Genomic DNA, 21340 nt, shown 5'->3' on the forward strand with positions numbered 1-21340 from the left:
CGACATCACAGTAGCACATCAGACTTTACAACACATATACAATTCTCATTCAGAAATAAAGTCATATAAGCTGTTTGTTAGAGAACTTGATCATTTAATTTAAAAGGTGCAGTCCACTGAAGTAAAGTTAGCCTCACATGTCTAAACGCCCTTCCCCCGACATCACAGTAGCACATCAGACTTTACAACACATATACAATTCTCATTCAGAAATAAGTCATATAAGCCAGCTGTTTGTTTAGAGAACTGTATCATTTAATTTAAAAGGTGCAGTCCACTGAAGTAAAGTTAGCAGTTTGTCAGTCAGTGATTTCAGGCCTCACATGTCTGAGCACCCTTCCCCCGACATCACAGTAGCACATCAGACTTTACAACAATTCTCATTCAGAAATAAAGTCATATAAGCCAGCTGTTTGTTTAGAGAACTGTATCATTTAATTCAAAAGGTGCAGTCCACTGAAGTAAAGTTAGCAGTTTGTCAGTCAGTGATTTCAGGCCTCACATGTCTGAGCACCCTTCCCCCGACATCACAGTAGCACATCAGACTTTACAACACATATACAATTCTCATTCAGAAATAAAGTCATATAAGCCAGCTGTTTGTTTAGAGAACTGTATCATTTAATTTAAAAGGTGCAGTCCACTGAAGTAAAGTTAGCAGTTTGTCAGTCAGTGATTTCAGGCCTCACATGTCTGAGCACCCTTCCCCCGACATCACAGTAGCACATCAGACTTTACAACACATATACAATTCTCATTCAGAAATAAAGTCATATAAGCTGTTTGTTAGAGAACTGTATCATTTAATTTAAAAGGTGCAGTCCACTGAAGTAAAGTTAGCAGTTTGTCAGTCAGTGATTTCAGGCCTCACATGTCTAAACACCCTTCCCCCGACATCACAGTAGCACATCAGACTTTACAACAATTCTCATTCAGAAATAAAGTCATATAAGCTGTTTGTTTAGAGAACTGTATCATTTAATTTAAAAGGTGCAGTCCACTGAAGTAAAGTTAGCAGTTTGTCAGTCAGTGATTTCAGGCCTCACATGTCTAAACACCCTTCCCCCGACATCACAGTAGCACATCAGACTTTACAACAATTCTCATTCAGAAATAAAGTAATATAAGCTGTTTGTTAGAGAACTGTATCATTTAATTTAAAAGGTGCAGTCCACTGAAGTAAAGTTAGCAGTTTGTCAGTCAGTGATTTCAGGCCTCACATGTCTGAGCACCCTTCCCCCGACATCACAGTAGCACATCAGACTTTACAACACAATTCTCATTCAGAAATAAAGTCATATAAGCCAGCTGTTTGTTTAGAGAACTGTATCATTTAATTTAAAAGGTGCAGTCCACTGAAGTAAAGTTAGCAGTTTGTCAGTCAGTGATTTCAGGCCTCACATGTCTAAACACCCTTCCCCCGACATCACAGTAGCACATCAGACTTTACAACACATATACAATTCTCATTCAGAAATAAAGTCATATAAGCTGTTTGTTAGAGAACTTGATCATTTAATTTAAAAGGTGCAGTCCACTGAAGTAAAGTTAGCCTCACATGTCTAAACGCCCTTCCCCCGACATCACAGAAGCGCAAAAGACTTTACAACACATATACAATTCTCATTCAGAAATAAAGCCATATAAGCCAGCTGTTTGTTTAGAGAACTTTATCGTTTAATTTAAAAGGTGCAGTCCACTGAAGTAATGTTAGCAGTTTGTCAGTCAGTGATTTCAGGCCTCACATGTCTAAACGCCCTTCCCCCGACATCACAGTAGCACATCAGACTTTACAACACATATACAATTCTCATTCAGAAATTAAGTCATATGAGCTGTTTGTTTAGAGAACTGTATCATTTAATTTAAAAGGTGCAGTCCACTGAAGTAAAGTTAGCAGTTTGTCAGTTAGTGATTTCAGGCCTCACATGTCTGAGCACCCTTCCCCCGACATCAAGTAGCACATCAGACTTTACAACACTACAATTCTCATTCAGAAATAAAGTCAAGCTGTTTGTTTAGAGAACTGTATCATTTAATTTAAAAGGTGCAGTCCACTGAAGTAAAGTTAGCAGTTTGTCAGTCAGTGATTTCAGGCCTCACATGTCTAAGCGCCCTTCCCCCGACATCACAGTAGCACATCAGACTTTACAACACATATACAATTCTCATTCAGAAATAAAGTCATATAAGCCAGCTGTTTGTTTAGAGAACTGTATCATTTAATTTAAAAGGTGCAGACCACTGAAGTAAAGTTAGCAGGGTCAGTCAGTGATTTCAGGCCTCACATGTCTAAACACCCTTCCCCCGACATCAAAGTAGCACATCAGACTTTACAACACTACAATTCTCATTCAGAAATAAAGTCAAGCTGTTTGTTTAGAGAACTTTATCATTTAATTTAAAAGGTGCAGTCCACTGAAGTAAAGTTAGCTTGTCAGTCAGTGATTTCAGGCCTCACATGTCTAAGCACCCTTCCCCCGACATCACAGAAGAACATCATAATATACAAAACATAAACAAAACTCATTCAGAAATAAAGTCATATAAGACAGCTGTTTGTTTAGAGAACTGTATCATTTAATTTAAAAGGTGCAGTCCACTGAAGTAAAGGTTTGTCAGTCAGTGATTTTAGGCCTCACATGTCTAAACACCCTTCCCCCGACATCACAGTAGCACATCAGACTTTACAACACTACAATTCTCATTCAGAAATAAAGTCAAGCTGTTTGTTTAGAGAACTGTATCATTTAATTTAAAAGGTGCAGTCCTCTGAAGTAAAGTTAGCAGTTTGTCAGTCAGTGATTTCAGGCCTCACATGTCTAAGCGCCCTTCCCCCGACATCACAGTAGCACATCAGACTTTACAACAATTCTCATTCAGAAATAAAGTCATATAAGCCAGCTGTTTGTTTAGAGAACTGTATCATTTAATTTAAAAGGTGCAGTCCACTGAAGTAAAGTTAGCAGTTTGTCAGTCAGTGATTTCAGGCCTCACATGTCTGAGCACCCTTCCCCCGACATCACAGTAGCACATCAGACTTTACAACAATACTCATTCAGAAATAAAGTCATATAAGCCAGATTTTTGTTTAGAGATCTGTATAATTTTATTTTAATTTTGCAGTACACTGAAGTAAAGTTAGCAGTTTGTCAGTCAGTGATTTCAGGCCTCACATGTCTGAGCACCCTTCCCCCGACATCACAGTAGCACATCAGACTTTACAATACAATTCTCATTCAGAAATAAAGTCATAAGCTGTTTGTTTAGAGAACTTTATCATTTAATTTAAAAGGTGCAGTCCACTGAAGTAAAGTTAGCAGGGTCAGCCAGTGATTATGTTTACATGGACAGTAGTAATCTAATTACTGACCTTATTCTAAATAATACAGTATTCAAATTAAGGTGTTTACATAAAATGCTTTTAATGCTTTCATGTTCCCATTTTACATGTTATAGAATAAATCCATTAATCGCAGACATTATTACATCCCCATGTTACTCCTGAACAACATAAAGTTCATCGTTGTTGTGATACTATATTATTTTTTTATTTTAAATATTACGAAAGCTTAAAGTGCAGTTAATTATTTGTTATATGTGTTATATGTAGGGTTGCTAACTTTGTCACCCTCACCAAATACAGGACAAAAGGTGGTCTGCTGCAGCAGTGCAGGCATGGTTTTGTTTGTATACAGTGTATTTTGTCCAAATGATAGCTAATCCCTTAATTAAAATTGTATAATAACTCTTATGCCTTGGCAACATACAATGGGTTTATTAACAGTTTGTTGGTACAGCAGGTACTTTTAACACAGTCCTTAAATTGAACCATTACCGTATAACGCTGCTGAAAAAAAACAGCATCAAACCAGCATGGACCAGCATGGGAATTATGCTGGTCTATGCTGGTTTAGCTGGTGGTCACAGCATACCAGCACCAAAACACAACATATGCTGGTATGACCAGCATGGGATGCTGGTGCTAATGCTGGTTTAGCTGGTGCTAATGCTGGTTTGGTGCTGGTTTAGCTGGTGCTAATGCTGGTGCTGATGCTGGTTTGATGCTGGTTTAGCTGGTGTTCACAAGCAAACCAGCACCAAAACACAACATATGCTGGTCTTGCTGGTATGCTGGTTTTTTCAGCAGGGAAGACAAAACAGTTGTGATTTCTGCACTAAGGGTAAACGTTATCCCCTTCATGTTCATCTTACATGTGACAAACTAAAACTAACATAGATTCAATGATTCTGTGAGCTGTAGTTTTGCAGAGTCAACTTCAAATACTTTAATTAAAACACACAGGATGTGAATTAGAAGTGTGAGAATGTCCAAGCTAGGGTGGCCATTCGTGCCGGTTCCGCCGGGCGCGTCCCGAGCGTGTTTTCGGGTTCGTTCTCTGGAAGTCGCGTTGGTCGACCGCATACGTCATCGAGGTTTAATATTTCGGGTTTAATTTCAGAAAAGCAACCGTTACATTTCAAGGTAAGAATGAAACTACAATGATTGTATGTCTTAAAAGAAATAAATCTTAATTTTCTAATGTATTTTAACTGAAATGTGAGAACCTCGATGACGTATGCGCGCGACTTCCGGAGAACGAACCCGAAAACATGCTCGGGACGTGTCCGGCGGAACTGGCACGAATGGCCACCCTAGTCCAAGCAAAGTTGGAAATGTTTTGTTGGGGCCTTTAAGATCGATTTATTACGCAGGTCTGGATCAGTGATCTCTTTGTAATTGAGACTGAGCATTTTAATTATGAAGATCTTTGCACAAATAATAAAAGGATAACATGATATCATATTATATGACCCCCTTTAGCGTATACTGATTGTGTTTGAGATTATTCTCAAGTGTTCAGCACTGCTTGCTACTTGTTTTACTTCATGCGGTGCCGCATGAACAGACAGGCGGATGACATCAAAGTACCGCGAGAGCATTTCGATAGCAGTCCACTTTGTCTGAATTCTCAAATCACTCTTGTTGGATTTTGTCGTCATCTGCTTCTCAGTTGTTGTGGAGCCACAAGAAGTCGAGCAAGCCTGTTGTATCAGTCACTGTTTAGATCAACGTAGCAGTCAAAAACAAGACATGGGAGGTCACATACAGGACTAAAATCAATGAGACCCAAAATACGGACATGCCGACTAATACGGGACAGTTGGAAACCTAGCTAGAGGGCCTTTCCTGCTTGAAGCCATCTGTTTACAGCCAAACGGTTGACCACTGTGTGTGTATATGTGTCCTGTCACAAAACTCCCACACAACGTTAGTATTGTGATTGAAGTGTGTAGGTCATGATGCACTTTGATAATGAAGCTAAAATATGAATATGAATTTGATTTGTGTTTACTTTGATTATGACTTTAGCCAAATAAGAGTAATTAAAAACCACTGTTTACATCTTAGTTTTGCAGTTGTTTTATTTGAATATTGTTGTGCATGTAAACATTGAAACCCACTTGTTTTAGCCACTGATGCTCCACATCAGAGCAGCACATCAAACTGCTAACTACACAACCAGAAGAAATGAACAGGAGATTTAGTGTCATTTGAGGTTATCAACATATAAACATGCTTTTCACACTGGAAAAGTTAACACCAGGTTATTCTAAACCCCGGGTTAACGGAATCCTGGGTTATCTGTTTCACGTGTCACACTGTTCGTGCTTAACCAGGGGTTAAGAGATAACCCTGGGTATTCATAATCTGAAGTTACACATTGTGTATTCCTAAACCCTAGGTCAGGTGTCTAAAACCCTGCTCATACACCTGTCTGTAATTATCAAACAACCCTGAACACCTTCTGTTTCAGCTGTGTTCAATTTGGGTCAAAAGTTATTATATTATATTTTTTACTTGTTTAAAAAAGCTTTGTTGCATGTTTAATTTTTATTAGGTAATAAAAAAGACAGTCCAATAAGATATTGTAGGTGGAGCAGTAAATGTTCTCAAGAAACAGAGCTTTCATTAAGCTGTTTTGTTGTATGTATTAAATGTTTTTAAAAGTACATTCCATCAATTAATTTCCATGTGGATTTGTCAACATTTAGAGGAATCTCTCTGTAAATAGCAGTTGTTTTGGACAGTAGCACGAGGTGCTGTGCTGATCCCCTTGTCTGTAGCGTAACAGCAAAAACACTAAGCTGTGTTTATACAGCGCTGCGCAGATCGAACAAGATATGACATCACAGTACCGCGAGATCACACTTTATCAATACGTGCTCGAATCGCTCACGCGATATTTCAACGTGACATCCTTTCGGCCTTCCTATCAACGACACTTTTACTACGCAAGTCAGCAGCAGTGGATTCGTTTCCCTGGAAATGCAGACACGTGATAATGACATCACCGCTGTTAGCCCCAATTTCCCGCGAAGCAGACTACACGCGCTCATTATAGGAGGAAAGGTGAGTTCAGTCCTATGTATAATAACATATTTTTGCAAAATATGAAAGATAAGCAGGATTAACATACGATTTGTGAAATATTTTATCTTATTTGACGGTTTGTGGTCAAAAATATTATCTTCCTGAGTAGCCTATAATGATATTGGCATTGGTCAGTAAACAAACATTCGGTTTCAGAGTAACTTAACTTACTTTACTGATCTATTAATGTTGTCCATAAACGACTAAGTGCTTAGTAAAATTATGTGAAATAGCAGTAATAGATTGGGTAATTAGTAATTAATTCTTATTGTTTAATCTAAGTTTCAATCATGCGATTTTCTTATCATGCACAGTGGCACGAATAGCCACAGATATCTTTAAAGATTTTAAGTTGTGTATGTATATCTAAGTTAACTACAGTTGTGTATGTATGTATGTATGTATGTGTGTGTGTATATCTAAGCTATATGTATATTTACAAAAGTATACATGCATATACATAAGTTAGATACATATGTTATACCATTTGTTGGCTATTTGGGTAAACAATTTTAGCAACCTTAATATTATGGTTGATTAATCGATTGATTAATTTAATTATTTTCAGTCACTGCAGTCGCCATGATGCTGGGTATACCAAGGCAGAAAAAACGAAAAAGACCTCAACAGGATGCTGAGCATCACATTACTTGCAAAACAGACAAGCCTGAGCTTTATGAGCAAGTTATCAGCAAATATAAAGGTAAGATAAATTCTGTAGTATAGACGGTTTTCTTTCATGTACGCAAATGTAAGTTGCAAAGCATAGTTTATTTGTATGTGCATACAGACTTTTGATGCATGCGCATTGCGACAAAATGCAACACATCGCCTGGGCTACCTACTTCAAAATCCGTCAGTGAATGCATGATGGAAATTGTGTCACGTGCACTCTACATGGACTCTTGTGATAGATCCTGCTGACTTAAAGGGGCAATGAATCTGTCGATTTTATTGTTTTACTACTGTTGTCTGATATCTACTTATGATGTTCGCGTTATTTTGTAACATGGATTAGTTGCTCTCTGGATAATGGTTCGTTTGAAGGGGCTGGCCGCAGTGAAGACCTGGACGTAAACGCCCACTGCTATGATCCCCGTCATTACATGTGGGGAAATGTTTTAAAAACATTGATGTGTAAAAATAGCAGCCGAACACAAATATGTTTGAGCCACAAAAGATTCTGGGTGCTAAAGATGATACCCATAAATGATAATACGTATAGTAAAGTATAAACTAAACTCAACGTGACTAAATTACCATAAACAACACAAGTAAGCACGCATCAGAATCTAAACCACGGCTGATAAGTCCCTTATCACTAACTTTGTATATTTCTATTGTGCTTGTGAGGTTGCTCTTACATACACGTAACGTTACATACCACAGTTATATGATAAAAAAGCTTTGTTGAGTGTTGGACCTTACAAACGCGACTTGCCTAAATTACCGTATACAACACAGTAAGCAGGCATCAGAATCTAAATTAGGGCTGGTAAGTTCTTCCTTATAACTAACTTTGTATATTTCTATCGTTATATTACAGTCATATTGTTAAGTGTTGCACCTTTATTAATGGTTTAATTTTTTTAGTAAATTAAAACAGTAAAATATACGTGTTTAGACACTGATGTTACAACAGGACATATCAAGCGATCTTTTACTAAACAGTAGTGACGCGTAGTAACTTAAAGTAAAATGTATTTCTCACTGTGTATACTGTTGTGTCATTCCTGCCAGATGCAATATTACTGGTGCTTTTAATCACAGTTTCTCTGCAAATCCAGCACCGACTCATGGCTTCTTTACAAATGAATCCGTGGTACACATAGTAAACAAACACTCCCCACCCGAGCTGGAACTTCTTCAAAAACAAACTTTAACCACGCATTCCTAATGTTATGTTCCAAGCCTCCGTTAAACAGCGTCTGTGTTCTTCCCATAGACGGTTCTTCCACAACCGAACACTTTGTTGGGTACTTATAACAGATCACCACGTCAAAATAAAAGGAAACATGTTTTCAAAAGTCATTTTGGTTACATTTGGCAATCTTTAAAGACATGTTTACTAGGGGTGGCACGGTTCACAAAACCCTCGGTTCGGTTCGTATCACGGTTTAATGGCCACAGTTCTCGGTTCTGTACGGTTCTTGTTGTTATTTTTACTTTTAATTTTTAACACTCCAGAAATGTATTATCTTATTAATGTAGTAATTATCCATAATTTAGGATACATTATTAAAAAAGTTATATCATGTAATCATGCACAAACTGAATTTGACTTTAAGCACATTATTGGGACCCTCTCTTTTTTTGGCAAAAAAGGAGAATGTGTATATCCATCTTATGTGCCTTTTTAGCACACAAAGATAACTTGCATTTATCAAACTGCCAACTTCAGTGTAGCTCTTAGATTTATCACTGAGAGGCTGCTTAAATACTGCAGAGAGTATATGTGGACGAGAGAGAAACACAACGTTTACACCTGTAATATTTAAATCCGTCTCTTTTTTCCACTTTTGACCACTTCTGTCCTGGTTACTTTAAGAGGCAATTTATGAAATAAGATCGCGCAACTTTCCTACGCTAGCAAAATGAAACTACGCGGAAATCAGCCGCTTTAGTTTTATCAATAAAAGGCTAAAAATAGCGCACGTTCACTGTGTTTTCGCGGCAGAAGTCAGAAAAGACGTTCAGTACCTTAGCTTAGATAAATGGGCGGAGAGAAGGCGGTCTCCTGTGGCTGTTCGAACAAATTCAACCCATAGACTGCAGTTCTATCTATTGTTTTTTTCTACTGTCATTGTAGGTAACATCCTCCAACTCCGGGCAGACTTCCTTTTCTCTCCCACTTGCCATTTCTACATGTAACATAACCTGCAGCACTCACTCTCCACAACAGTCAACTTTTCTTTCGCGAAAGGGAAACACGCCATCTGAGGCAAGGTCACATACAGGGCACGAGGCTATTGCGCATGCCATGAACCGTGCGACGCACACACGCTCCGAACTGAACGATTCGGATTTTTTTCATGAACCGTGCCACCCCTAATGTTTACTGATTGTTGAGACACTGCATGGTTTGCTTTACCCCTGACCCACACATGTCACGCAAAGCTGTGGACGGGGCTACAAAAGTGGTCATTGTATATGGGTTTGGGGAGGTGTTTCAATTCTACTCTGACATCATATTTCAGCACATTCCTGAATAGACCATTTTCCTGGCTTGGTGCAAAAAACTGTTATATTTCAATAGCACGGACGTTTTCAAATTTGTGATGTTCATTTAAGTATGATGACCTCTTATATAACAAATTATCAAGGTAAAATTTATTGTTTTACTCCTTTTAATCCAGCCGACAACAACAAAATGAAAGATCCAACTAGGGCAATGTCCAAATTTGTTGGATACCACAGATAAAACTTCAGATCTAGTAATTTTTATTATTGTTTTTGGATAAGAGCTCATGAAAATAATAATTAACTTTAAAGGAACATCAGAACTTACTGGTATTTTTTTCTTTTTAGGACGTGGAGTTTTCACCACTGAAGCATTTTTTAGAGGTGATTTTGTCCTTGAATACAGAGGTGAACTTCTGACTTCAGAGGAGAGCCTTGATCGATCTAAACTCTACAATGACGTTGAGAACACATTCTTGTTTGATTTTCAGTGGCATGGCAAAAATTGGTGGTGAGTATAGAGTTATTGTCTTGAAGTAATAGGGCGGTTAAGGGTTAGTTCACCAAAACTCCTGGGTCCTGGTGATCCTCGTCTCTGCACATTTGGTATGACGCACTCAGCACCCAGCTGATGATTTTTATTGTGTGTAAAAAAGCAGACACAAAGGGGCAGTTTTCCATACAGGGTTTAGATTAATCCAGGACTAGGGCTTAGTAATATTAGGACATTTTACAAAAAAAAAACATTGCTGTGCATCTTGTGATAAAAACAGTGGCACTGATATGTTAAAGAGCACCTATTGTTTTTAAATTTCCTTTGGTGTGTAAGTGTGTATTAGTACATGTTAACAATGTGCAAAAGTTACAAACCCCAAAGTAAACCATGACGCGAGTTATCGTCTCCAGCGTAAATCTCTTTTCTTGGATTACAACAAACACATGGATTGTAGGCAAAAGGTTTACTTCCTGGGGATTGGTGATGTAGACAAGACCGACATTATCATAATTCATCCTGCTTCAAACTCAGCCTGTAAGTTAACTCCTGTAACTCCTGTTAGTAACTGAATCTTTCAATCATGGTAAGAAGTCTCACGTTTCCAGCTGACAGAGCTAATCAGACCAATCACAACATACAGATTAGCTGACCAATTAGGCACACAGCTTTTCAAATCCGTGCGTTTCAGGAAGAGAGTGAAATCTGGAAATACAAAAATAAACCTTATGTGGAAAATAATGTGTTTTTTAACCATAAACCACATGAACACATTATATTATACCAAATACACAAAATAATATTGTTTTTTAGCAATGAAATAGGCACTCTCTAAGATATCTCAGTGAAAGCTGTTTTCTGTTCAGACAATTCAAACTTGTATTCAAGTCTGCGAATAGACTTTAGCCCTGTTCAGGAATCTGCCCCAAAATGTGTAGAGCAGACCATATAACCAGACCCACTGATGTAAAATGCCTTAAAGCCCAAAAAACTCATTTTGATTTCATGTAGTTGTTAAGATATGTTTACAGAAGTTACTCTTACGAGGTACAGGCATAAAGGAAACAACTGCTGTACAAGATTACAAATCAGTCTCTTATGCTTGGTGTTATTTTTATGTATTTATAGCATGGATGCATCCAAGGAAGATGGGTCTTTGGGAAGACTTGTAAATGATGAGCACAGAAATCCTACATGCAAAATAAGAACTGTTGAAGTGAACAAAAAACCTCATCTGTGTCTTTTTGCTGTACGAGATATTCAACCAGGGGAAGAAATCACTTACAGTTATGGAGATTCAGATTGGCCTTGGCGAGCTAAGGTACTGTCAAGTATATCCTAAGAATCTTTAAAAATATTTCATGATTACATTTTTCTCTTATGCTGATTTGATACCATATGATTGTGTTCTCATATTTCTCAAATCTTTCATTTAGGTATCATCAACAGAATCCAGTGATGAAAGCCCAGTCAGCAGTTTGGATTTGCAGAAATTGGTAAGTACACAAAACATCTATATTCGGGTTCTATACAGTCATGTGGGAAACTAGCAATTTGAGAGGTTTTTGACATATTGGACAAGCATTTAATCCTCTGTGAAACAGTGCCACAACTTCTAAATCATGCATTTTTTCAGTAAACGTATTCTTGTTTTTTTTTAAACAGAGGAAAACTGACATTTTTAAAAGTAGGTTCAGCTAAAGTTACTGTAGGACAGATGAACGTGTACCTTATATTACTGCATCTCACTGTCTTTTATACATCACAGTATAAAACAAAACCATACAAAAGCTTAGCAAATACAGTACAAAATGTACCCCCTAACTCTTCTTTTCTGACTTCCAGTTCAATCAGGCTCCTCCTGTTTCCTCATCTGCCTTGTATAAGGTGTACATCAATGAACCACATAAGCAAGTTGAGCCACAACAGTCAGGCAAAGCAAGTACATCAGAGAATAAAATGGTAACCATTCTATACATGCAGAAAGTATCTTAGGCTGTTTACTTCATCAGATAACTAGTTACACTATATGGACAAAAGTATTGGACGGCAACTTCTAGTGAACACATTTAACTACTCATTTCTGTGAGCACAAATCTTAATGCTACAGCATATAATGATATTTTCCAAAATTGTGTGCGTCTAATTTTATAGCAGCAGTTCGGGCAGAGCTCTTTTCTATTCAAACATGACAATGGCCCCACAATCGATTTTGTGTTTTAAAGACATTCAAGTCTTTAGTAAATCACAACAGTCGTTATTTAACAACAAAATGATGGTTTGCGCTGGCACAAGCTGTTAGTAAATCTGGCCCATAGACCCTTCTTACTTTATGTGCTATATCTTTTCTAACAGATTTATGGGTTTCCTTATTTAGTTTACTAAACTAAATTTATTTGGCTTGCTCTTAATCTAAACCAGAGCACTTGAAATTAAGCAATATTTTATATTTACTTTTTGTTTTCTATATTTTTAATTGGTTTTGCCTAATGTCTTTGAAGTCACAGCTTTTAACATTATGTACATTTTACTTTTATTTTAAGTTAAATACCTTTTCATATATCCTCAGAAACTCAAAGATTGCCATGAGCGCTTTAACAGAGCACAAATTAAAACGAAAAAGACTGCCATAGAGCAATCACAAGAATATTTCATGGTGAGTAATATTTGGATATGATCATCACATTACTTGATTAGCACCTCAGTCAATTAAGACTTTATTATTTAAAGTGTTAATAGTTGTTGAACAGTTTCCATGCTGCTTTTATTTTTAACTTTTTTTTTCAATTATACTTTTAAAGTTACAGACAGTATTATAGCATACACATTTAATGCACCGTCTTAGGCACCCTGTGCTATGTCTACCTCTGTAGAAGCCTTATTTCCCTCATACCCTTCTCCTTCTCCTGTGCAGCCCTCATCACCTGTGAAGACCACATCATGGTCCTCTTCTCATGTGCAGCCCTCATCACCTGTGATGACCACATCATCTTCCTCTGCCCTTGTGCAGCCCTCATCACCTGTGAAGACCACATCATGGTCCTCTTCTCATGTGCAGCCCTCATCACCTGTGATGACCACATCATCTTCCTCTGCCCTTGTGCAGCCCTCATCACCTGTGAAGACCACATCATCTTCCTCTGCACTTGTGCAGCCCTCATCACCTGTGAAGGCCACATCATGGTCCTCTTCTCCTGTGCAGCCCTCATCACCTGTGATGACCACATCATCTTCCTCTGCCCTTGTGCAGCCCTCATCACCTGTGAAGACCACATCATCTTTCTCTGCACTTGTGCAGCCCTCATCATCTGTGATGACCACATCATCGTCCTCTTCTCCTGTGCAGCCCTCATCACCTGTGAAGACCACATCATCGTCCTCTTCTCCTGTGCAGCCCTCATCACCTGTGAAGACCACATCATCGTCCTCTTCTCCTGTGCATCCCTCTACACCCTTGCCCTGTGCTGCTTCCACCCCTGTGATTTCCTCATCACAGGTGTCTGAGACACTATCTTTAATGGAGGTGGGTAATTGAGATTAGTAAGAACTGTTTAATGTGAATTCACAGACCTAATATTATTATCATCTATGTCATGGTGCAAGAAGATTTTATGATACAGTTGTATTGTACAGAGTTTCTGTTTGTGATTATCAAACCGTGCCAAGTGTGCCATCTACTAAGGCCTTATTTGCTGAGCTACAGTTTGAAATATATCTAGTTGAAATAACTGTTTTTTACTCTTAAGTGTTTTATTTTTTAATTATTATTATTTACATTTAATTATTATATACAATTTTATGTACATTAGTTTTGTTTGCCTTAATGAGTGCATCTGGAAAAAGAACAATCAAGAAAAAGACAGGTTTGTAATTAACCATGCACTTTATATGCTTAAATGAGTTCCTCTTGTTGAAAATCAGTTGGATTCTGGCAGTTGTCTATCCCATTAAGCAAGTTTTTAAACATTTAGTTAAAGAAATAATTTTGCATGATTTAAGTAAGTGTAACATTTTTCTCATTTAGTATTCTGGGAGTGCCTACAGTGATTCAGATGTTACGGACTACAGTGATGTTGACTACATACCCCAGATCAGCTCAGATGAATCAGATGGAAGTGCTTCTGGACAAAGCAAGGCTGAAAGAAGTTCAGATGGATCAAACAATAAGTCTGAATGTAGTGATCCTAGACCCAACAAACGTTTAAGACAGACTAAATCACCCCTTTCAAAAAGGAAAGCTGAAGAGGCAGGTAGTTCATCTGCCAAATGTATGACAGCAGTGTCATCAAAAAGGATGAAATGCCAAACTGAAGAGACCAAAACCTCATCTGACAAAAAGACTTTGGTTCAGTCAATGCCATCACCACAAAAAAAGAGCAGGTCATATAACAAAAAACAGTATTGCCTTTATTGCTCTAAGCCATATGCAAAAATGGCAAGACACCTTGAGTTTGTACATCGCAATGAAGTAGAGGTTGCAAAGGCTGTAGCTTTCCCAAAACGTTCCAAAGAACGAAGAGTCCAGTTAAACCTTCTTAGAAAAAAGGGCAACTTTGCCCACAACACAGATGTGGTGAGAAAAGGGGAAGGTGAGATGATTGCCTGCTACCGCCCAAAAAAGTGCAAAAACCCCAAAGAATTTATCCACTGTATTCACTGTCAAGGCCTTTACAACAAGCTCAGCCTATGGAAACACATTAAAAACTGTCCACTTAAACCGAAGGATGATGATGCTCAGGGCAGAAAAAGAGTAAGATCTCTTTGTGCCCTAAAAACACCTGTTGGCTTAGAGGTGAGTAAAGGTTTCAAGAAAGTACTTTCCCTGATGAACTATGACGAAGTTTCAAGGGTGATTCATAGTGACAGATGCATCATGCAACTGGGAGAGCACATGTTTAACAGGATGGGATCTGATGTGACCAAACATGACTACATCCGACAGAAAATGAGAGAAGTTGGCAGACTTCTTCTTGAAGCAAGAAGGATAACCCCACTGAAAACAATGGAGGACTTCATGATACCAGCAAACTTCAAACATGTCATATCAGCTGTGAAAGTTGTGTCTGGCTTTGACGAAGAGAAGAACTCTTACCGCATTCCCTCTTTAGCCCTCAAACTTGGACATTCTTTAAAAAAGATCTGTAGCATTGTTGAAAGTAATGCGATGATGTATGGAGACCATGAGCGTGCTGAGTGTGCTCGAGACTTCAGAAAAGTACACCAAGCAAGGTGGAATGAATACATTTCTGCTGGTGCTATAACTACATTGAAGGAAGCCAAGTGGAATGCACCACAGATCATTCCTTTCACTCAGGATGTCAAAGTCCTGCACGCACATCTAGAAAAGAAACGGGATAAATTCCTTAGTAAACTTAAAAACTGCCCCTCTGCAGACAGCTATGCTGCTTTGGCCAAAGTCACACTCTCCCAAGTTATCCTGTTCAATAGACGAAGAGAAGGTGAGGTGTCACGGATGCTTTTGTCAGCTTTTCAAAGCCGGGATTCTTCTGAGCTGCATGAAGACATAGCCATCTGTCTTTCTGAGTTCGAGAGGAAGCTGTGTAAACACTTTACCAGAGTAGAGATCCGTGGTAAGCGAGGGAGAAAGGTCCCTGTCCTCCTCAAACCTTCATTGGTTTCTGCCATGGAGCTGCTTGTTGAAACACGTGAGGCTTGTGGTGTCCTAAATGAGAATCCTTTTATGTTTGCCAGATCTGGTGCAATGTCTGCCTACAGAGGAGGAGAGTGCATAAGTAAAGCTGGTCGTGAATATGGCATTAAGAATCCTGAAGCTCTTTCCTCAACCAGGCTCAGGAAACACATAGCTACCATGTCAAAGATTCTCAACCTTGATGAAAATGAAGCAGATCAACTGGCCGATTTTCTCGGTCACGATATAAGGATCCACAGACAGTATTACCGGTTACCAGAGGGGACATTGCAGCTGGCAAAAATGAGTAAGGTCTTAATGGCAATGGAGAAAGGAACGCTGTCCAGCTTTAAAGGAAAGAGACTTGATGACATTGAAATCGACCCAAATGGTATGTATGAAATTAGATTTTTGTGCGAGTCTGTGCTTTACAAATTTGCAAATCTGTATTTATCTTTCATCATCTTTTGCAAAAAATGCATTGACTGATTCCTTTTATTGTTATAGAGCAACTTGAGGCCGAAGGTGATACAATGTCAAGTGATGAAGAGGATTGTAGTGACCTGCCTCAGACAACATCACCAGTACCAGCAGAGACTGATCAACCATCTGCTTCCCAGAAAGATCAAGGTAAAAAAAATCTTTAAACTACACAAACAGCAAGAAATGGCAAACCCTGAATTACTAAATACAATACCTATAGGCAACAGTAGCAAGACAGGAGCTTTTCAAAATTTGAGTTTGTTGTACAGTCAGTTTGAAGAAATAGATAAACATATATTATGTGATTTTGTCATTTGTTCACTAATTCTGCCTACACTGTTATGTGCAAAACCTGCAATGAAATTCACATACACAGTATGATTTTTATTTACATTGTTATATTTTAATGCATCAATGCAGAATACTTAATTATAAAAAGGATTTTACTATACAGCTGTAATATGGTAAATTGGGTATATACAAGTCTTAAAAACAGTAATATGTGCCCCGTCACGGAAACCAGTGACACAAGTCGGCAAAACAACTTTTGAGCTAATGATAGAAAAGCATTTTTATATTTTTTGCAGAATCTGTTGAGATCACGAAGTAGCCTCTACATGTTTGAGATAGCAGTATTTGTATATTTAAAAGGGTACATTTTGAGGTTGATATCTGCTTTTTTTACGCAGTTTCTAGAATGCAGTAGGTGGCGTCGTAGTCTGTGTGCATTTACATGCAGGATAAGCCAGCTTTTGTTTCTTTTGTTATTGCCCCGGCCCTCAGCGTGGCTACTTAACCTCTTGAAAATGAGCCCCACTGTAGCCCAAACCAACCTACGTTCACTAAAATGGTTGTTTTTACCAAAAATACTCACAGTTAGGAGTCTTCTTCGTTTCATAGCTATTCAAGCTATTCAAGAAATCTTACGGAGTAGTCTAATTTCGACTCGCTCTCGCAGTACTTTAACGTCATCAGCCTGTCAGTTCTTGCAGCGCCACATGAAGTCGAACACACAAAACGAATTCAACGATCTTTGTGGACTTTTATGTTATTGGCTACGTATTTTGTCTATCAATATTTGCCATGAAGTCATTGGCTGATGGAGGAACGATCGAGCGATACAGTGATATACAGTGTTACGACGTAAATAGTCATCAGATTGTATATTTATAATCTATTACCAGACTTTCATTCGAAATCTGATGTAAACAATAGACTATATATTTCTATATTTCACGGCATTTGTGGACAAAAATGGTCATTGGATGATTCACACGTCTGAAACAGACTGGATTCGACTTGTGATAAACACAAAAAATCCTGTTTATTTTTTGTCTGTTGTCATCCAGACTTCTGTCACAAAAAACTACATATGATGATAGAGCATCTATATCTCAAAACGGCTTTACAGGGTGTATGGCTTAGCTTAATGAGATGTAAATGAGCCCTATTGTCACTCCCAGCAGAACAGAGGTGAAAATGATCCAAACTTTAAAAGGCTATATCTCTGCTTTGAGGTCTTTTGAGTTCCTACATTCAAATGGCCACAACTTCTCCAAATATTATCTGATTCCCATGTGTTACACATCGCTGGAAAGCTTAGATACTACACATTAAGAATCTGCCCCAGACTTGTGTCCCTACTTTTCGTGTTCGGTCACATATCTAAAAATTACAATGTTGGTGTTTTGGTGTAATATCAATTTCTTTTTAGTAGTGCTGCAGCGACGCGTCGACGTCATCGATTACGTCGACTACGAAAATACGTCGACATGCGTAAAATGCGTCGACGCATCACGCTGTTTACATTCATCTATGGTAAAGGCTGCTTCTGCTCCTGGAAGTGTTTTCCATACATTGATTTGTTTGTGTGCGCCACAAAATCAACAATGGTTGCAACATTTACATTTTTATTTTCATTTAAAACGGCTTAATTTATTGTTGTGAGCGCTCAGTGGTGCCTCTCTTGTGCACGTGCGCTCTCTCTCTTTCTCTGCGTGAAGCCCCTAGACAGCGCCTCTCATACATGACACTGAGTGAAAGAATTAAAAGTTGGCTGTGTTTTCCGTGCGGATTCTTCTGTGTACTTGCATTTTCACGTAAACGTCAGATGTTACTGACAGAGAAGACGACTGATTCGAGTTTATCATGAAAGGTTAGCAGTGTTTTCCCACACACACTGGTTCTCTATGTGCTTGTGCGCGAGCGCTCTCTCTCCTATGCCTGCGCATGTCTTCTGTAGTAACTCTGTGTAATGGCAATTTTTTTAATTTGCGCCGAATTGTCTGCGATGTCGCGTTTATAAATCAAGATTTTAGTAACTTAGTAGGATTAAACACAAGGTTATTGGGTCATGTTTTGTCACTATTTTAATAGTCTTTGGGGTGGTTTCCTGGACAGAGATTAGCTTAAGCCAGGACTAGACCTTAGTTTAATTAGGAAATATAATTAGTTTAAACAAACATGCCTTACTAAAAACATTATTTGTGTGCATTTTGAGGCCAAACTAAGGGCACTGATGTATTTAAAGATATGTCAGTGGAAGATGTTTTCAGTTTGGACAGCTCTTATATTTATTTTAGTCTAGGACTAGTCTAATCCCTGTCTGGGAAAACGCCTCTATATGTCTGACAACAGAACAGATAATATGTGAAAATAGCATTCAGTTGTGAAAATACAATAAAACAAACAATGACTGTCAGATCAGACAGAGAGTAGAAAACAGATTATCCAACAGATTAAATAGCTAATCAAAAAAAGAACACTGTATTAATAAAAAAATAATCGTTAGAGTAGTCGACTAATCAGAAAAATAATCGCTAGATTAGTCGACAGAAGAAATAGTAGTTAGTTGCAGCTCTACTTTTTAGTGATCTGGCTCCCAACTGCATGAATATTGCTTTTCAAGGTACTTTGTTTGAACTTGAAATGTCAAAGTTCAATATCCTATGTAGATGTTCCTCTGTGTGGCCAGGTTATGTTTCCTCATGTCATATTCTCTAGGGGCTAGGCTTCATTTATATTGGTATATTATTTAAATTACTATAGTTTTCATTCACCACATTTATCAACACCCATTCATTTGTGTGATGGAATTGGCCACATGAAAGTTTAATGAATCACACATGAGTGTTGTTGTAAGATTATGTTTGCGCATGTATCTGTGCTTGTTTCTACATTTGATTGATAAATAAATCCCATTGACTTTAGTTGTAATAAGGATATGATTTTTCACTTTATAGGTTCATCAATACCTCCAAAAAGAAAATGGGAAGAAGTTGAGGTAAAAGCTGTTGAAAAACACATGATGAAGTTCATAAAGACATGCAAAGTTCCTGGTAAGCAAGACTGCGAGAGATGCATTCAAGCAGAGCCAGAAGCCTTGAAGGAACGTACGTGGACTGGTGTGAAAAATTATGTGCGAAACAGGATCACCACTTTAAAAAAACAGGGTGGATTATAGGGGAGCAAATAAAAACACTTTTTTTCTTTTTACTGTAAAAAACAGAGCATGGTGAGGAAAAGTTGCCATGTTACAAAAACATAAAATAATGAATGTCTTTTCTAGAATAACTTTTTAATATGTTTAGGGCTGCAAAATGATGAATTATGACCAATCGTTTGCAGAATAATTTTTTTTACATCATATGTGTGTATACTGTGTATAATAGTTATCTATATATAAATACACACACATGCATGTTTATATTTAATAAATATAAAAATGTATAAACACATGTAAATGTTTATATGTATTTTATATTATATAAACACTTAAAATATAAATAGATTTTGTTTCTTCAAATTATACATTCATGTGTGTGTATGAGCTACATAATTATTATACACAGTACACACATATATGATGTAAACAAAAGCTTTTCTTCTGCAAACGATTCATCATTTTGTATGTTTGTAATATATAATAGGTTCCTTTCAGACAAACTGTCTTTATACTTTACACATCATGCTCTGTTTTTTAAAAATGAGTGAAAATAGTAAGGAAGAGTAAAGGTGTATGAAGAGGGAGAATTTGTTTGAGTACAGGAGGAAACAGAATATTAATGAGGTAAGCAAGACAGGAGAAGAGAGAGGATTGAATGTAATGGTAAGACGATAATTTCTGTAAAAAGCTGAGGAAAGCAAAAAGAACAAGCTGCACTGACAAATTTCTCATTTTCATTCTTTGTTTACATGCATGTTTACATGTTGTTATATGTTTACATGTTGCTATTTTTTTCTGTCATTCATTCTGTTCTATATGCACTTTTAAAATATGTCAGTATTGTTTATTTCCTTTAATTGTAATTACAATAGTTCAATGTAGACAGAAGTTAATTGAGTGAACTGAAAGTAAAGAGATAAAAGGAGAAGCAAAGATAAAAGAGAAGAGGGAGGAGCAAAAGGAAAGTGAAGTGGGAGGAGCAAGGTAGAAGGCAAGAAAGTAAAGGTGAAGAAAAGAGTGAAAGAGTTCATATCAGTTTCATTGATTATACTGTCCTATATTTTATACTGACTTTTATTGGCAAACTAAAATGCACTTAACTTTTAAGTAACTGTGTTTATGGTTAAGTGCTGTTACTGGTATTGCCAAAACTTCTGACATTTATAGCATGCATTTGCATGGTAAATAAATGGTTTTTGAAGTCATTTTTCCTTGTTTTCTTGTAGTCCTCAAAGTGACTTAAAATCTGAGTTTGTGTATGACCAGAGACCCCGAAGTGACCTAAAATCTGAGTTTGTGTATAAACCAAAGTCCTCAAAGTGACCTAAAATCTGAGTTTGTGTATCAACCAAAGTCCCCAAAGTGACTAAAAATCTGAGTTTGTGTATCAACCAAAACCCTCAAAGTGACTTAAATTCTGAGTTTGTGTATCAACCAAAGTCCCCAAAGTGACTAAAAATCTGAGTTTGTGTATCAACCAAAGCCCTCAAAGTGACTTAAATTCTGAGTTTGTGTATCAACCAAAGTCCTCAAAGTGACTTAAAATCTGTGTTTGTGTATCAACCAAAACTCTCAAAGTGACTTAAATTCTGAGTTTGTGTATCAACCAAAGTCCTCAAAGTGACTAAAAATCTGAGTTTGTGTATCAACCAA

The 21340-nt window shown here is 37.6% G+C and overlaps 3 protein-coding genes across 8 annotated transcripts in view; 2 read left to right on the plus strand and 1 right to left on the minus strand.

The window, feature by feature from the left end:
* dock9b (dedicator of cytokinesis 9b) overlaps positions 1–21340 on the minus strand; it is a 153186-nt gene that overhangs the window by 85638 nt on the left and 46208 nt on the right. The window lies entirely within an intron of this gene.
* On the plus strand, positions 4031–11762 carry LOC141365878 (N-lysine methyltransferase KMT5A-A-like). Its single transcript, XM_073870821.1, has 5 exons — positions 4031–6415; positions 7005–7139; positions 9965–10127; positions 11238–11430; positions 11546–11762. Exons 2-5 carry the CDS (start codon positions 7019–7021, stop codon positions 11657–11659), a joined length of 591 nt encoding a protein of 196 aa, XP_073726922.1. The 5' UTR covers positions 4031–6415; positions 7005–7018; the 3' UTR covers positions 11660–11762.
* Positions 11965–19884, plus strand: LOC129450574 (uncharacterized). Its single transcript, XM_073870820.1, has 6 exons — positions 11965–12071; positions 12679–12765; positions 13024–13632; positions 14134–16150; positions 16267–16389; positions 19485–19884. Exons 1-6 carry the CDS (start codon positions 12069–12071, stop codon positions 19703–19705), a joined length of 3060 nt encoding a protein of 1019 aa, XP_073726921.1. The 5' UTR covers positions 11965–12068; the 3' UTR covers positions 19706–19884.

The sequence above is a fragment of the Misgurnus anguillicaudatus genome, chromosome 8 (assembly GCF_027580225.2).
Source record: "Misgurnus anguillicaudatus chromosome 8, ASM2758022v2, whole genome shotgun sequence".
Classification (NCBI taxonomy): Eukaryota; Metazoa; Chordata; class Actinopteri; order Cypriniformes; family Cobitidae; genus Misgurnus; species Misgurnus anguillicaudatus.